Raw genomic sequence first — 26,103 nt, forward strand, 5'->3', positions numbered from 1 at the left:
AAGAAAGGATGAAAGCTTGAGTTTGTGTTTTTATAAAGAGTAGATATATAATTAACTCATTAGTGGAATATGTTATGGGTTGTTTAATTATAGGAAATAATTATAACTATGATGTGAAATATTAAGAATTCCTGAAAGTTTTGGAAATATGAGGAATATGACCTGTTGTGTGCCCTCTTAGCTTTATGATTCATAAAACGTATAGAAAGGGAGCAAAAAATAATATGACACATACATTTGAACATATTTTATATACCATGTGTACTGACATTTATTCACTTCATTGGTGTCATGTCCCTCACACATTTTAAATATCAATCTGTGTCATTTTACTGCAAAACCTTTGTGTTGGAGTCTTTGCTTCCCTTCCTGTTGAATAAATTCCAGTTAAGCTTTTGCTCCCTCAACCCCAGTGAAAGTTACCGTCTCCATCACTGTCACTCCAAGACTGTCAGTGCCCACATTGCTGATACAGTAGTAATTGGATTAGCAGTTGACCTTGCTGGTCATTTCTAACTTCTTCAAACAAACACTTTTAAGAAAAAATTAATTAATTAATTAATTTTTGGCTGCATTGGGTCTTCATTGCTACGTGCAGGCTTTCTCTGGTTGCGGCGAGCGGGGGCTACTCTTCGTTGTGGTGCATGGGCTTCTCATTGTGGTGGCTTCTCATTGCAGAGCACGGGCTCTAGGTGCGCAGGCTTCAGTAGTTGTGGCATGTGGGCTCAGTAATTGTGGCTCGTGGGCTCTAGAGCACAGGCTCAGTAGTTGTGGCGCATGGGCTTAGTTGTTCCGTGGCATGTGGGATCTTCCCAGACCAGGGCTCGAACACGTGTCCTCTGCATTGGCAGGCAGATTCTTAACCATTGTGCCACCAGGGAAGCCCAAACAAACACTTTTTGACTTGGCTTCCAGGACTTGGTTTCTTAGTTCTCCTCTTTCCTCATTGGCTGATTCTTCTCAGGACTTGGTTTTTTAGTTTTCCTCTTTCCTCATTGGCTGATTCTTCTCTATCTGCTTTATAGTTCCCATCAACTCCCCAGACTCAAATACTTAGGGTATCTGGGACTTTGTTCTTGAGCCTTTTCTCTGTCTGTATACATTTCCTAGTTCAGTGACTTTCAAACGTATTTCGATTCCTAAGTAGTTAAAAAAAATACATTTTATGACATTCCTGAGTACACACATGCACACACACATACACACTGAGTCAAAGCCCTCACAAAACAATGCACTTTATTCTTTTCTATTTCATTAAAAATTCTCTTCACATCCACTAAATTGATTGCACTACCCACTTATGAGGCACAACTTGCAGTTGAAAAAACATTTTTCTGAGTAGGTCTCACACAGTCTCATAGCTTTAGATGCCACTTTTGTGCTGATGATATGTAAATATATAGGCAGTTTTCACTTTGTGTGGCAGCATAGGATCATAAAAATAACTGGTCATGCAGAGCAGTCTTCATGATCAATGGGAAAACTTACAATCTTTAAAACTTTTTTGTTAAAACATTAAAAGCTCTTACTCCTGAAATATATAGGGAAATGAAAAAGTAGTAAGCTCGCTATTATTTAGCATGAAGACTGGGAAGAGGCAGAGATGCTTGGACTGACTCCAGTGCTAAGACTGGTCCCTTTCACACTGAGCAATCTGGCACAAGACACTCCTGTCTAATATGTGTTTTAAAGAGTAAGTGTATTTTTCAGAGGTGTCAGATTTGCAGTCAGGAAGAGACTTAAACCTTCAGAGAATCTGGCTCTTATAATTGACACAGCAAAAAAGGAATAATGAGAAACACTTCATTTGCCTGGTTTACTAAAGATGTTTTTGGATAAATAGTCCAGCTTCATGTTTGAGAAAAACCAACCAAGCAACCAACTCAGTTAACAACCACCACCAAACAACCCCACCCCAAATAGCAAAAACATAAAAACCAGTTGTCTGGTAATTGCCAAAAGTGGCCTTGTGTTAAGCCAACTTTAAAATTTGGCAAGGCAACAAAAAGATCATCTGAAAAGGGAAATAAATAAGGTAGAAGAGGGGGAATAACATAGAATTAAGTGGGGGAGGGTTAGGGTTAGGGAGGACAGTAGACCGTGACTGTTGTTTATTTTATTTTTTATGTATTTTTAAAATTTTTATTTATTTATTTGTTTTTGGCTGCATTGGGTCTTCATTGGTGTGCGTGGGCTTTCTCTAGTTGTGGCAAGCAGGAGATACTCTTCGTTGCGGTGCGTGGGCTTCTCACTGCGGTGGCTTCCCTTGTTGCGGAGCACAGGCTAAAGGCACGCGGGCTTCATTAGTTGTGGCACGTGGGCTCAGGAGTTGTGGCTCACAGGCTCTAGAGCTCAGGCTCAGTAGTTGTGGCATATGGGTTTAGTGCTCTGCGGCATGTGGGATCTTCCCAGACCAGGGCTCGAACCCGTGTCCCCTGCATCGGCAGGCGGATTCCTAACCACTGCACCACCAGGGAAGCCCTGTTTATCATTTTGATTTATAAGTCAGGAGGTGGGTCATAAAAGATCTTGCTGTGATTTATGTCAAAGAGTGTTTTTCCTATGTTTTCCTCTTAAGAGTTTTATAGTGTCTGGTCTTACATTTAGGTCTTTAATCCATTTTGAGTTTATTTTTGTGTATGGCATTAGGTAGTGTTCTAATTTCATTCTTTTACATGTAGTTGTCCAGTTTTCCCAGCACCATTTATCAAAGATGCTGTCTTGTTTCCATTGTATCTTCTTGCCTCCTGTTTCATAGATTAGGTGACCATAGGTGCATGGGTTTATCTCTGGGGCTTTCTATCCTGACTCACTTCCTAGAGTAATGAAAATAAAAACAAAAATAAGCGAATGGGACCTAATTAAACTTAAAAGCTTTTGCACAGCAAAGGAAACCATAAACAAGATGAAAAGAGAACCCACAGAATGGGAGAAAATATTTGCAAATGAAGCGATGGACAAAGGATTAATCTCAAAAATATACAAACAGCTCATGCAGCTTAATATTTAAAAAACACAAACAACCCAATCAAAAAAGGCTGGAAGACCTAAATAGACATTTCTCCTAAGAAGACATACAGATGGCCAAGAGGCACGTGAAAAGATGCTCAACAGCACTAATTATTAGAGAAACGCAAATCAAAACAACGAGGCATCACCTCGCACTGGTCTGAATGGCCATTATCAAAAAATCTACAAATAAATGCTGGAGAGGGTGCAGAGAAGGGAACCCTCTTGCACTGTTGGTGGTAATGTAAATTGATACAACCACTGTGGAGAATAGTATGGTGGTTCCTTAAAAAACTAAAAATAGAACTACCATATGACCCAGCAGTTCCACTACTGCATATACCCTGAGAAAAGCATAATTCAAAAAGACACATGTACCCCAGTATTTATTGCAGCACTACATGGAAACAACCTAAATGTCCTTCGACAGACGAATGGATAAAGAAGATGTGGTACATATATATAATGGAATATTACTCAGCCATAAAAAGAAATGAAATTGGGTCATTTGTAGAGATGTGGATGGACCTAGAGTCTGTCATACAGAGTGAATAAGTCATAAAGAGAAAAATATCGTATATTAACGCATATATGTGGAATCTAGAAAAATGGTACACGTGAACCTATTTGCAGGGCAGGAATAGAAAGGCAGATGTAGAGAATGGATGTGTGGACACAGGGAGAAGGGGAGGGTGGGATGAATTGGGAGATTAGGTTTGACATAAATACACTACCATGTGTGAAATAGATAGCTAGTGGGAACCTGCTGTTTAGCACAGGGAGTTCAGCTTAGTGCTCTGTGATGGCCTAGATGGTTGGGTTGGGGAGGAGGGAAGTCCAAGAGGGAGGGGATAGATGTATACATATGGCTGATTTGCTTCACTGTACAGCAGAAATTAACACAGCATTGTAAAGCAATTATATTCAATTAAAAAAAAAAACCTGTGCTGGAAACCCTCACTCCAGAGGAGTGGTTAAGAGCAGAGTTTGGAGCCAGATTGCTTAGGTTTGAACATTGGTGCAGCTCTGACTTGCTGTGTTGAGCAAGTCACTTAACCTCTCTATGTCTACTTCAAAGGGTTGTTATGGAGATTAAATAAAGCATATATGTGAAGCATTCAGAGAAAAAATAAGGCAAGAGGAATTCATTTCCTAGTTAAATTGTTAGAAGAAGTAAGTTATTCATCTGTGTTCTCTATTGCTAATTTATCCATATAGGAAAAACAAAGTATTGTGGCAGAAGTCTGCTGAAGCAATTTTTTATGTCACTTTGAAGATTTACTTCAGTTTTAAACTTATTTCTCATGTGACAGAAAATTGATGCTGCATTTTGTACTCATAAAAAATTCACAGAAACTAACAATAAAAGGATACTGTTACTAATAAGGAGAATATAAATCTGCAGTTGCTGCTAGAACTTTCCAGAAGACTGGGGCAGCCATCCGGTTAGAAAAGGGGAGCAGATTTCTTAAATTGATAGAATGTCAGTGTTCTAGATAAAAGAATGTTGAGGTGATGGGGAACTGATGGAGTTATGAGTGAGCTAAACCATTCCCAACATCAGCTCATTAACCCGATGAACGAACAAAATGCAATTTGCTTGTTTGAAGATTTAATTCTCTGCTTTCTAGAAAATTTCAGATTTTTTAGATTTTTCAAAAGAATTTTTTAGATTTTTTTTTCTAGAAATTTTTAGATACCTTAGCTCAAAGACTGTCATTTGCATAATATAATTATGCTGTTATGTAGCTTCACATAAGACTTCCACATCAGCCTTTCTTGCTTTGTTTAGTTTTTCCTACTAAAAACACTGTGTTTATATGTGTGTTTTCTGTTTTTATTTTCTGTGTATCCTCTCTGAGTTTTCAGCATGCTTCTCAATGCTGTGATGTCTTTAACCAGAAAGGCTCCTAGTGTTTTTGTCAGTGCTGAATCACTGGGCAGCAGGAAGATTGGTGGCTTTAGAGTTAATCTTCACCATCACAGAAAAGAACTTTGTCTCTTTACTTATTCAGAAGTCAGATCAGCTAAGCCCCTCTTATAACATACATGTTGGCAAATGGAAGTATTACCAAGGTATTAATTTGCAGCAGAAATGAACAAAGCATAAGTTTCAGAATTCCCCCAGCTACTGCCATACCTCTTCCCAAGCTGTGGCTTCTGGAGCAGTGGTATGACTTTCAGGGTTTTGGGAAATGTCACTGATTTTATGATTCATGTAAATACCATGGGAATGAACAAGAGTACATTTTTATAATAATTTATATACTTTAAGCGTTATCCACTTTACAGGATATCCTCTTCATACCCTCCCAATTGAGCTCCTTTAGAGTGTCACTATGACCTATAGTCCTTAGTAAATATAAGCATCAGTGCTGGGGGAATTCCAAGGAGTGTGCAAGAAAGTACAGCCAGGTCTGTCTCTGTATCTCCAATGGGGAAATGCTTGCCTTGAGGGGCTTTCCTCAGGGACCTGTGAATTTTTGATAAGCACTGGCTACTGAGTGTCTGACAGCCCTCTCTGAGGTAGGGGCTTCTTGGTTCCCAGTGAGGCTCCCGTGCTCCTTTTTGCCTGGACAGCATTAGCAAACGTCAGTATGAGGTAAATCTTAAAAGTCCAGGGCCTACAATCTAATCTCATCAGAAAAAGAAGAATGTAAAATGCTGTTACCTTAAAGGAACTGCAGGATGTCACTGGATGGAAAATTTCATCAGTACAAAGGAGACAAAGTGAGGGAGATATAGGTGCTGAAACATCTCCTGACGGCAAACTGGGGCCTTTGCACCAGATGCCCAGCATTGCTAGCATAACCACGTATCCTGGTTTGCTCAGGATCAACTGGTTTATGACTGTTTCCCTGGAGTAATTAATCACTGAGAACCCTTGTACTCTCAGGAGTCCCTATTTGGTTGGTTATCTGCTGAATGTTGAAGTGTTTTTAATGGCTCAAATACATAAGTATTGTTTATCCAGAGAACTGAAGCAACTTGGAAAGGAGGTGGCTCGTGTATATCCTGAACTCATAGAGAAGGCTGATCAGCAGCACTTGGTGGATCTCACCTTTCCTGTGACAGAGGACAGCACAGTGACTCAGCTCCATTTTGCTAAAGAATGATGCCATCATTTGAATGTCCTGTCAAGGCCTGCCTCTGGAGTAGGCCACTGTGGTCCTCTGAGTCTTCAGGGCACTCACTCGCAAGCCAGCTCCACACACTCACTAACTCTGTTTTCCAAGTAGCAGTCTAGAGCCAATAATAGTAACTTCCAGGGTGGGCATTTTCCATAAGGTCCTGGTTTCAGTTACTCTCAATTATTTAGCACATCATATTTGGGCTTCCTTTACAGATCCTTTTTATTTTCCTTTGGCTCCACTCAGAATCTTGGGTTTGACTTTCATCACTAGCTGGAGGGTGTGGTTATGGTTGAGGACCTGTGGATATTTTGACCACACCAAAATGACCTCTATCGCTTCCATTCTCTCACTGCTGCCCTAGGTTGTGGATGCAGATGTGTTCAAGGTGACTTTTGTAAATGGTTCTAATCATCGGTCATCTCTGCTGCTAAAAAAAGGGAGTCCATTCTTATTATTCAAATAGAATTTCTGGTTTGGCAGAACCTTTTAAAATTTCCCCACTAAGGACAGTTTCTTTCTACAGCAAAACAATGAGTTTTTTATTCCAAAATATAACTGCAGCTTTTGCTTGTTTGTCCACAGTAGTGCTTCAGAGTTTCCTTCCAGTACTCCTTAAACCTCTCTTTTTGTAATGTAAATAAACTCAGCATACAGGGAATTCATACAAAAGTGCCAAATTCGGTTTCCAGATTTTAACAAACAAACAGACAAAAAAGCTGTAAGGAGTTTAGTCCTGTGTTCTTCAATATGGTAGCCACATACAGCTATTTAAATTAAAATTAAGTATAATTAAAAATCCAGTTCTCAGTTGCACTAGCCACATTTTGGGTGCTCTCGTGTTACTATACTGGACAGCACAGTTGTAGAAGATTGCCACCAGTACAGAAAGTTCTACTGGATGGCGATGACAAAGAGAAAAAGGCAGAGCTTGTTTAAACAGTCCTTTTATTCTCTGGTGAAAATATAGTTGATCAACCTGCAGTGTGTCTTCAGTTCTGAGTCTGTGCCAGTGAGTCAGAGCTCTAGGAGATGCCCTTCTGTTAGTTTGAGGAAGAGCAATGAAACATAAAAGTGGTCCCGGAAATCAGAACCCAAGGTCTAGGAGACTTGAAATTTCATGAACATAAGGAGAATAAGGTCTACGTCCGCTTTGTTTCCCATTGTAATTCCAGGGCCTGGCTCATAGCAGACACTCAATAAACACTTCTGTGAGTGAATAAATGAAAGAACTCAGCAAAGACCAATTAAAGGGTCCTTAAGTACAAAGATGTGAGCATCTCTTGGGGTTTGGATCATTTTGAAGGTTCTCTAGGAATTATGAGAAGGAGCAGGTAAGAGTCATTGGAAGTGTCTTCCATGTAGAAGTCAGAACAAAGAATTTAGCAAACAGTTTTCTGAGTGCTTCCTCCTTTTTCCTCTCTTCCTTCTTCTCCCGTCTCCTCCCTCCTCTTTGTCATCATCACCATTATCAAATAGTTAACCTTTTGGGGCATTTATTATGTGTGAGCTATTATGCTAAGTGCTTTAAATAATTTTCTAATTTAATCCTCCCAGTAACCCTATGTATGAAGTAGTATTATTGTTATTCCTGCATCCGAGTTGAGGAAACTGAGGTACAGAGGATAAATACCTTGCTCAAAGTCTCCCAGCTGGTAAATGATGGAATGCAGATAAAAATCTAGCCTGTCTGCCTCCAGAGCTTGCATTATTAACTACTTGGAGAGGTACTGCATCTTCTTAAGCTGGCAACCCATTTGGATTTGAAATGTATTAGAAAAAGAAATAACTGTTGATTGAGGTGGAGCTTTGGGGGTGATGATGACCAAGTGGGGAAAACAGGTCACAGGGTAGATGTAGTCCCACTTGTTTATTTATCTTTTGTTGCTTTGGTTTTTTGCTAATAATAGAAGTTATTTCAACTTTGTCTACATTTATGGTTCTTTTTCCTTTTTCCTAATAGTTTGTAAATTTCTTTTATCTTTGTTTTCTTTTCAGACTCAACAGAATTTATATTTTATTAATATTTCCTATCTTAGTGGTTAATTTTTGCTTGTAGCTTTGAAAATTCCCCACTTTCTTTTATTGATTTTGATATTTTCTTTGCATTTGAAAAAATAAAAGAAACAACAAAAAAGTTAATAGTTTTTTAAAAATAGTAGCAATAATAAGTTACATATTGTATTGGAAAAATATTCCTTTCACAGTTATATATCCATGAATAGATTTAACAAGAAAGGGGCAGCTTCTGTATGAAGAAAGATGTAGTTTTATTGAGAGGAGTTGAATAAATGGAAACTGAATTCACAGAAAAACTTAAAATCATGAAAATAGTAATCTTCCAAAATGAATGTGCATTTTTTTTTTTTTTTTGGTGGTATGCAGGCCTCTCACTGTTGTGGCCTCTCCCGTTGCAGAGCACAGGCTCCGGACGCGCAGGCTCAGCGGCCATGGCTCACGGGCCCAGCCGCTCCGCGGCACGTGGGATCCTCCCAGACCAGGGCACAAACCCGTGTCCCCTGCATCGGCAGGCAGACTCTCAACCACTGCGCCACCAGGGAAGCCCCTGAATGTGCATTTTTAATGAAATTCCAGCCAGTCTTATGTTTTTAAAATGAAGGAAATTATTTCCACTTTTATGTGAAAGAATGAATGTATCAGAATTCTAGGGAAAATCTTGGAAAAGGAAAATTATATTGTCTTACCAACTGTTAAAATATACTTTTAAGATTATCTAATCAAAACAGCATGGTGTAAAGTCCAGAAGGAAATAACTAGTACTATAGAAAAACATCTAGAAATAGACTAAAGTATATATGGAAATATAATTTGTGATAAATGTATAATTTAAATTCAGGGGGAAAATGATGTTGGTGTAATTGGCCTCCATCTGGAATATAAGATAAAGTTAAATACTACCTCACATCATATACATATATGGAAGTAGAATAAAGATCTAAATGCAAAAATTAAAATGATACAGTAATAGAAGAAAATTTAGTATTACATTTGTGTAATTTTTCTTAAAAGAGAAGAAAAGTCTAGATGCCATTTAAAAAAGTTGGATACTTTTTGACTAGCAAAATTAGGAATTTTTATGTGGGAAAATATATGACAAAAAATAAAAAAATTCTAGACTGAGAAAATATTTGCAAGACTGCATGATAAACTAGAAACTTGTACTTAATGTACTATGAGCTTCTGTAAAAAATAGGAGAAACAGAAACGTGATAGAAAATAGGCAAAGCTTGCAATTAATCAAGATACATATGATGGAATGCAGATGGCCAATACAAATGAATGAAATGTAGGAAAAAGGTTCAACTTTTTTTTTTTTTTTGCAGTAGGCGGGCCTCTCACTGTTGTGGCCTCTCACTGTTGTGGCCTCTCCCGTTGCAGAGCACAGGCTCTGGACGTGCAGGCTCAGCGGCCATGGCTCATGGGCCTAGCTGCTCCGTGGCATGTGGGATCTTCCCGGACCGGGACACGAACCCGTGTCCTCTTCATCGGCAGGCGGATTCTCAACCACTGCACCACCAGGGAAGCCCTCAACTTCTTTAATAAAAGAAATACAAGTTAAAATTAAATTGAAATTATTATTAAAATTAAAAACAGACAATAAGCTCCCTTGCTGGCCATGGTATGGGTAAACATACCCATTGCTTATGGGCGTGTGAATTGCTATAACCTTTTTGGAAGAAGCTATTGAAATATACTTATCTGTGTAGATAGAACTGTATACATTTTTGTTTGTTTTGATTTCATGTAATTTCATGTGCAATTTTTCTGTTTTTTTTTTATTGTTGTTATTTAATTATGTTCCCAGAAAAGAAATTCTTTCTCTTGTTGGGCTTGGGATACAGTTATTTTTCTTTTTCTGAGCTGTTAAGCAATTAGAAAATCTTTTTAAATGGAAAATTTTGATACACATGATGATTTGTATCATTAAACTTGAAAACAGACAATTTTATTTTGTTCACCAAGAAATGTTTCAGTAAGACTGTTTTTGACAAGATATCTCAAACCATCCAAATACAAAATCTTAAATAGCTTTAAAAGAATTGTGAATAGGGGCTTCCCTGGTGGCGCAGTGGTTGAGAATCCGCCTGCCAATGTAGGGGACACAGTTTCGTGCCCCGGTCCGGGAAGATCCCACATGCCGCGGAGTGGCTGGGCCCGTGAGCCATGGCCGCTGAGCCTGTGCGTCCGGAGCCTGTGCTCTGCAATGGGAGAGGCCACAACAGTGAGAGGCCCACATACCACCAAAAAAAAAAAACAAACAAAGAATTATGAATAAAAACAATGATAGCAAAAACAATAATAAGGTTCAATATAAAACTTTTTGTTGACATTTTGGGATTCTAGATATGGTTTATTTGTGATCACATGAAATTAAAGATGATTAGTTAATATTTAGGACATTATTTCTTCATTGTCTTTATTTCTTCATTGAAGCCAGGTGGCTTATATTTTATTTAGCAGAACATTTCAATATTATTTTTACTTTTGAATGCTTGTAGGACATTTATTTAAATTAACATTAAAGAATCCCTAAGGGAAGGAAAAGTTAAAATACTAATATTGATACAAACTAATATAAAATTTTATAAGATGAGAAATCTCTAGTCTTTTGGGGGCCATGTGTATCTGTTTAGTTGTCTACTTGACCTCATATGAGATTTTGTCCCTTATTTTACTAACCTCTTCTCTTCATTGCAAAAAAACCCCCACAAATTCTCTATAGGTTTTATCTTAGTCTCCGAAGAAATAAAAAGGGTAGCAGAAAATGGGTGAGATGGAGTGGGAGGTAAAATTAGAATAGTTTCAATTAGTGAAAATCTTGAAAGTACTTTAGTGAGAGAACTATAAACAAAATAAAAATATGATAGCACATAATCCTATACGACTCTGATTACTCAATTTATTCATAACTATAATAAAAATGTAACCCTGTGTATAATTATTTAATGTATATTTAAAGTGTAAACATTGATATTAAAATTGAGAAAAGCAGTGTACTTTCCTATGATCTGAATAGTTCTGGAGCACTATAGGGTTATTTCAGTAAGCCCTGTAATAGTCTACCATCTTCCTGCATCTAACATTGGGTTCAGTGTACACCAGCAGATACTTTTTTGGTCATGTAGTTTAGCATTTATTGTGAATCTTAGACCTAAGGCCATGTCATGGCCTCTAGAATTATGCTGTGTCCCTTTGGGGAGGTAGGCACTCAGGTTGATTGGAGTAACCCAACAATAAAAAGAAGCACTCAAGTTTCTGAAGGGTTTTTTTGTTATTTAAAAGTCAGTCTCTCTTGCTCTTTCTCTCCCCTACTCTTGATTTTAGAGGTTTCAAATAGTCTTTCTACACTGAAAGAGTGGTCCATAGACCAGCAGCAGTATCCCTGAGGAGATTATTAGAGCTTCAGGCTCTCAGGCACCACTGCAGACCTACTGAATTAGACTCTGCATTTTAACAGATCTCCAGGTGATTCACATGCACATCCAAGCTCGAGAAGCCTGCCATATGGGATAGGTTGACACTAGGCTGAAATTATTATCTATACTCCTGGAAGGACTGGTTAGTTTTCCAAACCCACTTACATTTCATAGCTCTTTGAAAGATCCCAACGCACCTCATATTCCTGTTGGAAGCTTCCAGCTTCTATATGCCTTGAGTAGAGAAGATTGTTCATATTATCATAACAGCGTGGGTCATGGGCAATATTATTTCCATTTATTGGTTACCTACTCTTTGTTGGGCATGGTGCAGAATGTCTTGTCTATATTTTCTCATTTAATCCTCAACAACTCAACAAAAGAGGTTTTAGTAAGCCAATTTATAGAAAAGAATACTAGGGCTCAGGGAAGGGGTTGCTTGCAGAAGTTTAGATATGTTAGAGCTGAAATTCAAACCCAAGTTTGTCTCACCAAAGTCCATGCTCCGCACCTCCCCAACTTTTTAAAACAGTGCCAAGTTGCTGCTGTGCTGCTGTGTCCATGTGCAGGAAGGAAGTGCATGCAGTAGTCTCCTATTTGTCTGGAACAGAAAAGAAGCCTGTGTAAGAGATTAATATTTATGGTGGCTATGATCTCCCCTCTTTCTTGACATGTATATGTTTAGTATAATATTCCTTAAGTTTGTAAGATCTTCGCATAATTTTGTGGATTTTTTTCCTTGCAAATGTGAGGGAAGAGAATTCACAGTTTTGTTTAAATCAAATTCTCAAAAAAAGTCCACGACCCGCAAATTGTTAAGAACGATCACCCTACTCAGGCTGTATCCTGATGGAATTGGCTGTTGGAATTCCCACCTGTCTGCTGGCATTGTCGACCTCCTCTCTACCTTTAGACTTTCCCTGCACCTACCTCGTTAACCACTCCTTCTCAATCGTGGAAGGGCATCAGAATCACCTCTAGATCCTTTAAAAAATACATGTGTTCTGGCCCCTTCTCAGACCTTTTGAAGTATGATCTTTGGTAACGGAGCTCAGAAATCTGTATGTATAGGAAGTCCACAAATGATTCTGACCTACAGAGCTGTTAAGTCAGCACACTTTTTCTTTAAAATCTTTGAAAAAAGAGGATACTTCATGCATGCCCTGATATGGAGTAATCTCCTGAAGGGAGACCTGGAGTAGACTCAGCCCTCCCACAGGTGAGTCATCACCAGCTAGGTACTGAGGCAGCACAGAGACCAGACTCCATTTGGCCCTTTACTCATCTTTGAAGATTCTACTGTGTTGCCCACTGCTGCTGAGACTGGTATATGTTTAGCACTGCAAATCTTTAGTTATGATATTGCAAAAAATAACATCTTGAAGATGTTTTGACAAATAAATTTGACTTTTGAGTTATTCCTGAGAGAGTTAAAAAGAAAGTTCCAAGGAGTTTCTGGGGAGAGATTGTTCAACTAAGCTTTTACATTGCTGATTTTGCTTTGGGTAGAGTTACTTGTGCTACTACTTTATCTGCTTATTAGCAAATTGAAGTTTTTCTTCTTCATTCATTCTTGTCTGCTGGAAATGCTTGTCATTTTCCACCCATACAGGTTCTGATGACTTCACTTTACTCATCCTCTCAAATATTCATCTTTGAACTAAGATGAGCTCTTTATTCATGGGCATAAAGAGAGATGATTGGTAGAAATGGACTTGTGTTTTTCCATTACATTTCGTAATCATGTCTTAGTTCACTATGATGATCCACCGTTTTCTCTGTTTCAGAGAACTATCAAAATTGTCAGCTATCATGTATTGAGGGCTATGATTTGTATAGGACAAGTTTAGAAGCTTGAATACCAATAGTTTGTCAAAGGTCCTGTTTCAGTGGAATCATAGGATGTTTTAAGAGACCATCCAGTCCAACCTCTATACCATATCTCTGAGATACCTTTTGCCTTCCAGTGGAATTAATGACTTCATTGCAGCCATTTTGTCTTCCAAGAGCTGTAGCTGAAAGAAGGTTTGTTCTTCAGCTGTATTAAATGCTCTCTCTGTGAACCTTCTAGTTTCAATTCTAGTTTTGTCCTTGGACTTTTGCAGGATCAATCAAATCCTTCCCCACATAACAACCTTAGGAAACTTAAACTTCAACCTTCAGAAATTTGACACTACACCTAAATTTCTCAAGCTACAAAATGAGTTCCTCATAAGCACTGTTTTCCAGAATAAACATACCAGTCACAACCAAATACGTTAGTGAGAGAGTTGGCAAAGACCTGAATCATAATCACTTGTCTGAAACTGGGTCCTTTCCTGTTTCCTTTCCTCTCTTCTAGTGCCAATTCATTTAATTCTGTTCTGTTCCTGGCCTCTTAGATAAATTTAACTTTATATTTTATTTTATTTGATAAGAATACTGGTGAAAGACAGCAGAATCTTCTAAGAGAGTTATCTAAAAGAACTAGAAATTAATATTTCTGAAGGATGCTTTAAGGTCCAAAAGCTACCTTTAGTAAATGAGTACACAAAGGCATCCTGCCAAGCATTTGGGGAGATCCATAACTGTTGCAGTGCTTTAAAGCAATTCTGTGATTAGTATTACAGAAAGATAATCTATCATGAAACTACATCATTAAAATAATCTCTGCCTTATCTCATTTCTGTATTAAAAGTTCTCTGTGTTCACTTCAAGATGCTCTTAAATCAAAGATTTTTCTGAATCTAAAGGCTTTTGTAGGCAGTCTCTCCTCAGTAATTATAAAGTGTTTCATGTTACTAATTTTAATTAAAAAAATTTTTTAAAATTTATTTAATTTATTATTTTTGGCTGCATTGGGTCTTCATTGCTGCATGCTGGCTTTCTCTAGTTGCGGCGAGCGGGGGCTACTCTTTGTTGTGGTGCGCGGGCTTCTCACAGCAGTGGCTTGTCTTGTGGCGGATCACGGGCTCTAGGCGCGTGGGCTGCAGTAGTTGTGGCACATGGGCTCAGCAGTTGTGTCTCAGGGGTTCTAGAGCGCAGGCTCAGTAGTAGTGGCACACGGGCTTAGTTGCTCCGCGGCATGTGGGATCTTCCCGGACCAGGGCTCAAACCCGTGTCCCCTGAATTTGCCACAGCTGTGCCACGAGGGAAGCCCCATGTTACTAATTTTAAATAACTGATTTCTGTGAGTGGGCACAGAAATTATATTGCCTTTTCCACTGTAAAGATAGCCTCATAGGTCAACACTGTAGGAAGAACAGAGGAACTTTGAAAATGTGAAACTGCTGATAAATATTTTAGAAAAACGATTGACTAGGTTAAATTTTTTTCTTTGATTTATTATGGGCAGATTTAGAGCAAAGGGTGATATAATCCAGTGCATTAGTCCCTTCTGGGATAATTAACTCAACCAAAAATATTCCCCACTTCTCTCTATCTTCCCTTCCTCCTAGAATGAATGGATGATGGTGCAGTGCTTTGGAAAACAGCTCTATCTCAATACAAGAAAAAGCCCAAACAAACCTCTTTTAATTCTTCCTGTATAAAATTAAACATAAAGAAAGACAGTAGAGTAGAGGCTAATCTGATTATATTTCTTATCATGTGTTTGAAAAGTCTTCAAATTTCCTAGACCTCAGATTCCCCTTCTGGAGAACTTAATGAGGAAACTGGGAGCCATACATCCCAGATAATTGCTGTCCAGTGGTATGCTGGAGTAGGCTTGTACTGGCTTAGGAGACCTATTTTTACTATTCAGTAAATTTGTGAGCTAATTGACCTCACATAGATAGCTTCAAATTGGCCATGGTAGGAGTATTTACACCATGGAAATTGGCATATGCTACAGATCAGAGCTGGTTGTTAAACATTTACCAGCTTCTCATTGTATCTGGCATACTCATGTGAAAACAAACATTTTAATTAAAAAAATGGAACGTATTCATTAATATTAGAACTCTTACATTGTTTTATGGACTTGTATGGCTAGAAATATCTTCTGGTCTTTTGTTTACTCTCTTTCTTCAAGTAGAATATTACTAGAAATATTCTGGATGTCACATGTAAGAAAACTTTAAAATTATGTGTAATGGCTAATACATAATATTTTCAAAAACAATTCGGTAATGCATCTCTACAGAATAATTCTGTAATGTATTCTATTTTGACTGCCCATTAAAAATCAGCTTTCCCTTTCAAGATGTCATTTAATTTAATTATTTAAAAATATTACTCTGAAGGAGTGAGGGGAGATAATATAATCTTCTAATTCTGTAATTTCTTCTGCAGCTGTTTTATTATACTTTTGCCTTTCCTTGGTTTCTCTTTCTCCCTTCTTTATTTGCTCCTCATCTCTTCTGTAGAAGAGGAATCAGTTTTTATAAGCATACCCATTCTCTTCCATTGTTTCTTTGGACCCTGAAGATTTGCATTTCTTTTAGGAATTTGCTCAGCATTTTAGGTTGCTAAGATGTGCTAAAACAGGAGCCAATTTATAACGTATTTGTCCACAAGTTCTAGGAAACTTGCAGGGTTCATTCTGCAAGAATGATTTACAGGCTATAATATGTTAGAATGTCAAACAAGTGGAAACCATTACCAGCACTAATGTCTTATGCCCAGTTTTACAACTGAGGGAGGAAGATAATCGATTAAAAGGTCCATCTGTTCCAAAGGTGTGTCTGATTTGCTTGCCCAGTGTTTTGTGAATGAAGTCAGTTCAGTGATTGTGCTGCTTGTGTAACTGCTTATCAGTTTCTCAAAATCATTGGTTATGAGCGCATTTTACCATGATATCTTTGAGAAATGGGGTTTGGTTTTTGGATGCTATAGTTGTTCAGCAATGTGTTTAGTATATTACATATGCCAGGAACATATATTTTGATATTGCCCCTAGCTCTAAGAATTATGTAATCGGTGAGTTAAGTTATATACACTTCGAATGAATTAGTGAACTTATGTTTTGGCAATAATTTGATGATGTTGGAGGATTCATCTCAGTGTGAGCTTCATCTCTATTTACAGGATGAAAGATGAAGGGTTCTGTTACTATGATCAAGTTCTTTCTTAAAATACCCTTAATCTACTTATATTTTCTAAGTAATGACGCTATACCTCTTAGATAGAACTTCACAATTTACCACCCACTTTCACATGTATCTCATTTTCCATTAGGTATTTTCCCTCTGCCGTTTTCTTCCCATATAAGGTCATTGAATAATTGACTCTGAGATTTGAAAGGGACCTTAAATTTATCTGATTAATTACTCTACCCAATAGTCAGCCTGTCAGCTATTTTCAGGAGGAGAAAATATTAGAGAGACTAATTGGGTCAAATAAGGAAGTGAAAGTAAATTTTGCTTCTTGTGGGAAAGGCAGACAGTATTAATTTTTTACTTTTGTCCCTTTATTTGATCATTTTTTTCAGGATCAGCCTATTGAGTATGGATTCTGCTTCAGAGTCTCTCTGGTCACCTTGAAACCATTAATTCTCCCATTTGGGGGCTTTGCCAGTCTGCTGTCAGCTGCAGACTTGCCTCAAATGCTGAGCCTAAGGGTGTGGGGTTCTGGGGTGTTAACTACTTATGTTTTATTTTTAAAGCAATAGAAATTCCTTCCTTCCTTCCTTCCTTCCTTCCTTCCTCCCTCCCTCCCTCCCTCACTCACTCACTCCCTTCTTACCTCTCCCCATCTCCCTCCTTACTGATTTAGTTATTTCAAATCACATCAGTACACAACTGGGGCAAATTAAGAGTTACAACAAGTATGGAATTTAAAATTATTTGCTTGCTCCAGGTGGGGATTTATTATTTCTGACTTCAATAAAAGTTTGGATCTTACGTTAAAAAAAAATCTTATAAGTTATTCTTATCTTGTTCTGATGAAAATACAGATCCACTCAGGTACATTAATTGTTCTATGACACAGATGAGGAAGATAGAAGTGCAGCCCAGCCAGGCTGAATGTGGTTTGTGAATTGATTGTCTTTTAATGCCAGCTTGATTGATGACTGTGTGCCATGTGAAGTGACTGGAAAACTGATAGTTACACAGAACTGTGGAAAAATTGGTGCAACAGAGAAACTGTACTTCCTGAGCCAATGTGATGCAGGCTGTGCAAGTGTGATTCCTCAGGAACAGGGTAACTACTTTGTAAAAAGATAGTGAGGAAAGTAAGATGAAGGTAAAAACATCTGTCCCCCAGTGTACTGGGAAGAGTGCCTGCTGCCTTTTCCTCCTGTTGCCAGGAGAGAGATAAGCCAGTGCCTGGGTACACATGCGTCACCAGTTATAAACACAAGGTTGACGTCTCAGTTAAACCTGGCATTTGGTCCACGCAGACACTATAAACAGGAATGCATATGTCATCCTGTTGTAAACTCCATCTTTGTAGCCACAGAAAAGAAAATTAAGTGCTGAGGAAAAGCTGTCACCCCTTTGTTAAACAAATTGAAAGTAAATTGACAGCGAGAGGCCTATTCCAAAATCTTCCATTTTGTCTCTATTTCTGGTTTAAAGATTATGAAGGCAAAGTGTTTTCAGAACCCTTTGTTTAGACCTTACAACAAAAATAGCCTTAGGGAACTGCTTGCCTGGAGAGCTTTATGGTTCTCTATGACCATGGAGATTAATCTTGGGAATTCAGCTATCCACAACACTGCTGCTTTCCTCCCCAAAGAAGAATTTCCATTCCTGTCTGAGAATGCGGGATGGGGCAACAAGCATTGAGGACTCGGGGCACAGCCTCCCTGAAACTGCCTCTGGCCCCCTTCAGTTATTCAGTTATTCCCTTCACTGTTCCAGAAAGGAACATCTCAAGGGTAAGCTCTACTCTCAGCCATGCTGCTGGGAGCGTGGGATTTAGAAAAAGACCATTCCTCTATTCATTTAGTCATGAATTTATTTAACTGATATATCTGTGCTCTCACTGCATAGATGCCAGGCACGAGTGATACACACGTGAGCTGACATAGACACCATCCCACTACATACAGTGTGGGATGGGGATTAAACACATAATCACACTGATTAATGTACATTTTCCAACTGAGGTATTAAAAATAACAAAGGAACTGGACTTGGATGAAAGATACTCTAAGGAAACCATAGTTATCCATGATCAGAGGGATGAGAGGTCAAAACGTATGTGAGGAGTAGACAGCATCACAGAAGAGCCCTGTGCTGAAGGAGGTGTGGCTGGAAGACGGGAGAGGAGATGGTGCCTCAGGAGATGAGAGGTCCTCAGGCCAGGCCCCTTGGGGGTTAGAGATCCTATTGTTCTTGTGAAAGTAAGGTTCTTGTCTCCTTGCAGAAAGAATTCAGAAAGGAGACAGGGAGGTTAAGAAAGTAAAGTGAGAATTTATTTAAGCAAGAATATGCTTTCAGAGGGAGAGTGGGCAGACAGGTGAGGAGCTGCCCTGGGTTTCTTTGGCAAGCCAGTTATGAGGGCCATACAAATGAAGGGGTGGAATTTCACTGGGGAAGGAGAGGTTTGGGGGTCGTATTCCCTGATTTTCATCCTAGCTCCACCTTCCCGAGGGGAGGAGGGATTTCTGTCCTTATTTAGCTTTGACTGGAAGTGTCATAGCTTTGGTGCATGATGGGAATTTCTTATCTGCAAGGCTAATTTTATTGTAATGAGAGCATAATGAGCAACAGGTTACATTCAGACACTGGAGATTCCTGCCTTTTCCCACCTTTCTTTGTCTGTCTCCAGGACACTTATCACCCCCAAAATGTGTGGTTTCCTTTCAGTCTGGAAGTTCCTGCTTTTCTTTATCTGCCCATGGACCCCCACTGTTTACAAGAGGCATGGTTTCCTGCCACCTGGCCCCTGCCCCCTTTCTCTGCTCACACCTAGCTACCTGCCTGCTCTAACACTATGGAGAACTTTGCTGTTTATGGTGAAGGCAACTGGGAAGTTAGCTGATGGATTTTCAGGTAGAGGGAACTGGATGAGGACTACATTTTGAAAAGATAGCTCTGGCTTTGGGAGGAAAAAGGGCCAGAGAGAGGCCAGAGAGGTGGTGGTAACATCTCATTTTGGAGCCTTGAAGCTGGTTGGTTGTGGATCCAAAATTCCTGCATGGCTGCCTCTCTCCTAAACACTGTTCGCATGTCAGTGCCCTCCTCCAGACCCTGTGTTCCTTGAGTTCAGGAATGCTGCTTTACTTGCTTTCGGGGTACCTGTAGTGTCTGGTACTGGGCTTTGCATACATTCAACAAAGGCTGTATTTAAACTCTGGCTCTTCCCCAACTCACAAGACATGTCAGTCGCCTTAAAAGATCACAGCCCTTTTGTATTCTGGTGACAGTATTATCTAGCAATCTAATTTGTTCCTTAAGACAGAGGAAGTGTATAAAACTACACTTTTCTTTTGCTAACTCATATTGCCTTGCACTTTATTTCCATACGTTAATATCTTCTATAAAATGACCTTTAGAGTCTATCTTTATGTCAACCTAAAGCATTGCTAGTGTCATTACTACCTCCTTACAAATATAATAGACATATTGGGAGGATTGGTTCCTGAGACTTCCTACAGAGCAGGAAGCAAAACCACATTGGAAAATTTCTGACTCTGGAAACATAAATAAATAAAGCAGTGATATGGAGTGGTGTGGCCTGTGGCAGACTGGAAAAAGCACGCTCTATCCCAAGCATTCAAATTCAAACACAAGATAGGCTCTGATAGCCAAACAAAACACTGGGATGCTAAATTTAGCTAAGTTACTATGAGTTTGCCATTCCTCCTTCAAGTGATTAAATAATTTTAGTTTTTAATCCAGAGGAATAATAGAAAATTTCCATGTGCTCACGTACTCATTATGAGTTGTGGGCCAAGCTCTTCTGAGTGACCAAAGCTCCAAAGTTGTGTTGGGGTAAAGCAGCAGGACCAGAAAGCCCCCAACACTGCAATCTTCTCTAATAACTTTGGGAGGCAGGCTTCTGAGACTCCCCTGGCTTCCTGGTCTCTTGTTCTCTTCCGTAGTGGACTGGTGCGGTGTCCCCTGTGCCTCAGTCCCACTAACACACACACTGAGGGGGTGAGTTTGACAGAAGGGAGGAAGATTATTATGACTTGAAATCAGAAGCAAGGAAAACATCTCTTCCCACATGCATACCTTCGGCGCGTGTCCCTGGAGGTGGTTTAAGTGAGGCTTTCTTTCCCTTCAAGTGAAAAATGAGGGACATATAAATACAGCCATGACCCTGCTCCCACCTGATCCTTAGATTAAGATTAGCTTCAGCTCAGGCTGAGAGGTCACACACGACATGGTTTCTGCAGCTGGCAGTCACTCAAATCACACATCCAGGAATCTCATGCAAAGAATATTTAGATAACATATTTCTAAGAGAAGGATAATTCCAACTTCTTTTTTTTTAAACAGGGGTGGGCAGTCCTAGTGATTTTGTAAATGGGAGGATCTTGTTCACTGCCGAAATTGGGCCTTTTGGATGGATGAAGCAGAAAGGAGCAGAACAATAGGATTAATTAAGATTATTTTGAATTTTGGTGGCTGGGCGCAGAGGTGATTGCACACTCAGGAGAGCGTGGTGGCAGGGGTGGTATTGGCAGCGTTCGTGTGCTTGGGAGTGAATCGCCGAGGGAGGAGGTAGTGGAAGAAGAGGTGGCGGTGGTTGTAGCGGTGCGGAGGAGGCGGGCACGAATCAGCTGCGGGCGGAGACATGGCCAACATCACGGTGCAGCGAATCAAGCCGGAGTTCAAGGAGGTGCTGAAGAGCGAGGAGACAAGCAAAAATCAAATTAAAGTAGGTCTTGTAGATGAGAATTTTACAGAATTAAGAGGAGAAATAGCAGGACCTCCAGACACACCATATGAAGGAGGACGATATCAACTAGAGATTAAAATACCAGAAACATATCCATTTAATCCCCCTAAGGTCCGGTTTATCACTAAAATACGGCATCCTAATATTAGTTCCGTCACAGGGGCTATTTGTTTGGGTATCCTGAAAGATCAATGGGCAGCAGCAATGACTCTCCGCATGGTATTATTGTCATTGCAAGCACTACTGGCAGCTGCAGAACCAGAAGATCCGCAAGATGCAGTAGTAGCAAATCAGTACAAACTAAATCCCGAAACGTTCAAACAGACAGCTCGACTTTGGGCACATGTGTATGCTGGAGCACCAGTTTCTAGTCCAGAGTACACCAAAAAAATAGAAAACCTATGTGCTATGGGCTTTGATAGGAATGCAGTAATAGTGGCCTTGTCTTCAAAATCTTGGGATGTAGAGACTGCAACAGACTTGCTTCTGAGTAACTGAGACATAGAGCTGCTGATATAGTCAAGCTTGCCCCTTCTTGAGGAGCATCAACATCTGCTAGTTTTAGGATTCTGTGTAGATTTCTTTTCAACTGGCATTCTTGTCTAATGATGTTATCCAGGCACCATTGGAGACAAAAAAATCTCTGCTCTGTAAATAAAGCTAATTAAATGTATCTGTAAATTTAAAAAAAGATTATTTTGCTGCTATGCTCTGCAATTTTATTACTTCTCCTAAAATGCAATGGAATAGGCAGCATGATTTATGTTTGAATTCTGGGGCCTTCAGCAAAATTTATCCTCTTTGGCTGTATTTCTACAATAATGATAATAAAACTATCTGTCTTCTGTATTTTAGTGGGCTGTTATAAAGAAAACTAGATTATGGTAAAGCACCTTACAATGACAAGGCAATGTGATGTAATAATAATAATAATAATAATAAAAGAGCAAACACATAGCACTTGTTTTTTGCCAGGCACTGTTCTAAGCACTGACACTCGCTATTTAACTTTATAATAACCTTATGAGGTAGAATCTAAGATCTCATTTATAAATGGGGAAACAGAGCCACAGAGAGCTGAAGTAACTACTTGAGGTCAGCCAGTAAGAATTGGTGCCAGGATTTGAAACCACCCAGTCTGGCTCTAGAAGTTAATGCTTTTAGTCACTATGGTTTAAAAAAGAATTTTTAAAAAAGTAGATTTTTAACTAAATGAGAAGACCAGCATTTGAATCCTGGGTTCATTGGCTGTGTAACTGAAGTCAGGCCTCTCAAGCAGTCTGAACTTTAGTTTGCTCACCTTACAATAGAGATGGGTAATAATACCTATTTTTAGCTGTTTGGTGGGGACTAAATAAGAAAATCTGAAAGTTCTCTGTTTAATGGTAGGACACACACGATGTACTATTATTAGTTATTGGGGGGAGTGTATATTTGTCTTCTCGGGCTGCCATAACAAAATACCACAACAGACACTTTTCTCATAGTTCTGGAAGCTGGAAGTCCAAGGTCAAGGCACCTGCAGTGTTAGTTTCTGATGAGGCCTCTCTTCCTGACTTGCAGGTGGCTGCCTGCCTGAGGCGTCCTCATAATGGCCTTTTATTCATGCATGTGGAGAGAGAGAGAATCTTTGGTGTCTCTTCCTCTTCTTATAAGGACAACAATCCTTCTGGATTATGACCTCATTTCACCTTAATTACCTCCTTAAAGGTCTTATCTCCAAATACTGTCACATTGGAACTTAGGGCTTCAACCTGTGATTTTGGGGGACACAATTCACTGCATAACAAGTGGGAAGCTAGGGAGAGAGAACTAGAAGGACAGAAGGGGCATTTGGAGTATTTTTAGGGCAGGTTTCTTAGGCGTCAACTGTGGAGGGCAAAGAAGTTATCAGCTGTGTGTAATAAATTAGTAACTGTACAATATTTTTTACACTATATGTCGTTTGCCTTCTGTTTGGTGCGATAGAAAAAGTCTCCATACTATATTTTTGCGCTTTTAGGTGAGCCTGAATTTAAATACATTGGGAATATGCATGGCAATGAGGCTGTTGGACGGGAACTGCTGGTTTTCCTGGCCCAGTACCTGTGCAATGAATACCAAAAGGGGAATGAGACAATCGTCCAGCTGATCCACAACACCCGGATCCACATCATGCCCTCCCTCAACCCTGATGGCTTTGAGAAGGCAGCATCTCAGGTGGGTGTGGGCCAGCTCACAACAGGGCATGCTTGCTTTTTTTAAAATGGTTTGTACATATATGCTCATATATAAGGAATATATGCTCACATGAAGCTTACAGATAGTGCAGCGGCGGGTATAAGTGATATGGTGTTTAATTTACTGGTAAGGAAAAAGTGCAGAGGGTAAGGGATGGTGGGCGAGGGTTTCTTCAGCAGAGATTGCAAATGAGAAACTTTGTTAGTCAATATTAAATTAATGTTTTGTTTTCATTGTTAAATGAATCATATTTATTCATTCATGTGTGTGACTAGGTAAATTTCTTCCTAAAAATCTAGACGTTTGAAAACTATCTACTGCCATGTATTGACAAGTGAGGCCATTGCTGTCTTGAATGAGGTGATATCATAGCGCCCTCTACTGAAATCAAGGAATGAGGATTTTTGGCCAATGTTTCACTGATGTTTAATCCTTATCTGTATGTGATGTGTAAAGTAAAAAAACAAACAAATAACAACAAAACCCTCCTACTTACAAATCAAAATTAATTTAATACATTTTAACTGTTAGAGAAGCTGGGAAGTAATTATGTTTTCACAGTTAAGTGTGCTCCCTTTTTGTTTAGACAGGGGTGGACGACATTTTATTTTCTACAGTTTGAAATAATTTTCTTATTTTACGGGAACATATTAAAGCATACATTTAGTATGTTAATCTGTAGTTAAGAAGTTGTTTTGTACCTTAAAAATAAAAGATCAAGTGACCTGATAATTTGACCTTGTAAGAAACCCAGACAGTGAATTTCTGTAAGTATAAATATTGATATAATTTCTAAATTTATGAGAGAAAAATTCTAGTAACATAGAGAATTAAATTATTGACTATTTTAAGGTGATATTCAGAACTGTAAGACAGTATAGACAAAAAACTGTCATTGCTATTTTGTCTTAATAGGTTTTGATTCCCCACAGTCTAAGGTATCTGAGTTTACATGACTTTAAGAATATGGGCATTTCTCTATCTTAGAGATCTAGTATAATTTAATAGTAAAACAAGAAAATCTACATTATGGAGTATAACTGAATATTCTGGAAATTTATTAAATTTCCAGATTATATCATTAGTGAAATGAAAGGTTTAAAATTGAGCAGAAATTTTTCAACTTACAAAGTTGAAGCAAAAGTTCTAGAGCTCATATTTTTTCATGAAGATGGTAAGAGAGAGGTATATTATTAATATGTAAACAATTCATGTTAAACTAATTTTAAGCATCTAACCTTTAGTAATTTATTCTTTTGAATATTTAAAAGTAGTTGATGTGGTTTTCAGAGGCAGTGAATATTTTTCTTAAACCAGGTACAGAGTGGCATGCTGTGAGACATGCCATCTACTACTAGCTAACACACATGGACATTTTTTGTAGTTTGATGTTGAATATCTTTTAAATAAAATTATTATTGAAATTTAAAATATTGTTCGTTGAGAATATTTTCAAAATATCCATAATATATACCTTAAACCTGATACTTTCATGTGTATATCAGTAAGATAGTGAAAATGCCATTGTAGGAGGATATTGGTGAAATGAATAATCTTAATAAATTATTTAAAAAGTCATTAATGAAGACCTTAAATAGATGGTAACAATAATAATAAATAACTGATGATTTTCCTCTGATCTTTTTTTTTTCAGCCTGGTGAGCTGAAGGACTGGTTTGTGGGTCGAAGCAATGCCCAGGGAATAGATCTGAACCGGAACTTTCCTGACCTGGACAGAATAGTTTATGTTAATGAGAAAGAAGGTGGTCCAAATAATCATCTGTTGAAAAATCTGAAGAAAATTGTGGATCAAAACACAAAGGTAGAGAACATGTATGGTTTTCCTGGGTTCTGTCCTCCAGCCTAAGGAAAGATGTCTATTACGCAGGAGTGTTGTGAAAGCTTGTATGGGATTGTTCACTATGGCTGTGAAAGTCAAGGCTGGGATGCCTGGGGCCTGGAAACTAGTCCTTCCCCTAGAAGTGGTCAGGGGTTTAGGGAGTGAGAGGTAGGGACAGGGGCAGGAGGGAGAACCCAGTTGTCTAAAGTCTTTTTGGCCTGTTCAGAGGCCCTTTATCAGCACATCTGATTAGCAACTCCTACAGCATTCCACGCTTGTTGACCTTTTTCTTATTTTCCAGAACTTTCTCCTCTTCTGCCTTGCACAACTGCACTTTCTCCTACCTCTTCTAGTACCTTTCAAACCACCTCTCAGTTTCTTTCCCTGCTTCTTCTGCCTTGGCCTAAACGCTGGCCTTCAGGGTCCCATCTGCTGCCCTTCTGTCTCTCCTTGGGTTTCCATCCTCTCCTGGACCTTCAGTGTTGTCCATTATATACATTCTCCCAGACCTCTTTTGCTTGCTTACTGAGTCTCTTTTTCTGGTGACAGACACCTGGGGCCTCAAGCTCAGCATGACCAGAAATAAATAATTCCCTAAGAAAACACTATTCTCTCATTTACTTGATCATCAAAGCCTTGATTTTTCCGTCTCTGTCACCACTTACCACCCATGTAACCAGATCTTGGC

The 26,103-nt window shown here is 38.9% G+C and overlaps 1 protein-coding gene and 1 pseudogene across 1 annotated transcript in view; both read left to right on the plus strand.

Annotated features, from left to right (window-relative positions):
- Positions 1–26,103, plus strand: part of CPE (carboxypeptidase E) — a 110,841-nt gene that overhangs the window by 58,725 nt on the left and 26,013 nt on the right. The window contains exons 2-3 of the mRNA XM_059065875.2: positions 23,358–23,554; positions 25,230–25,397. Of these exons, the coding sequence (XP_058921858.1) occupies positions 23,358–23,554; positions 25,230–25,397 (365 nt within the window). The remainder of the gene's footprint in view (positions 1–23,357; positions 23,555–25,229; positions 25,398–26,103) is intronic.
- LOC131758026 (ubiquitin-conjugating enzyme E2 K pseudogene) lies at positions 21,206–21,915 on the plus strand (annotated as a pseudogene).

Source organism: Kogia breviceps, chromosome 6 (assembly GCF_026419965.1).
Source record: "Kogia breviceps isolate mKogBre1 chromosome 6, mKogBre1 haplotype 1, whole genome shotgun sequence".
NCBI lineage: Eukaryota > Metazoa > Chordata > Mammalia > Artiodactyla > Physeteridae > Kogia > Kogia breviceps.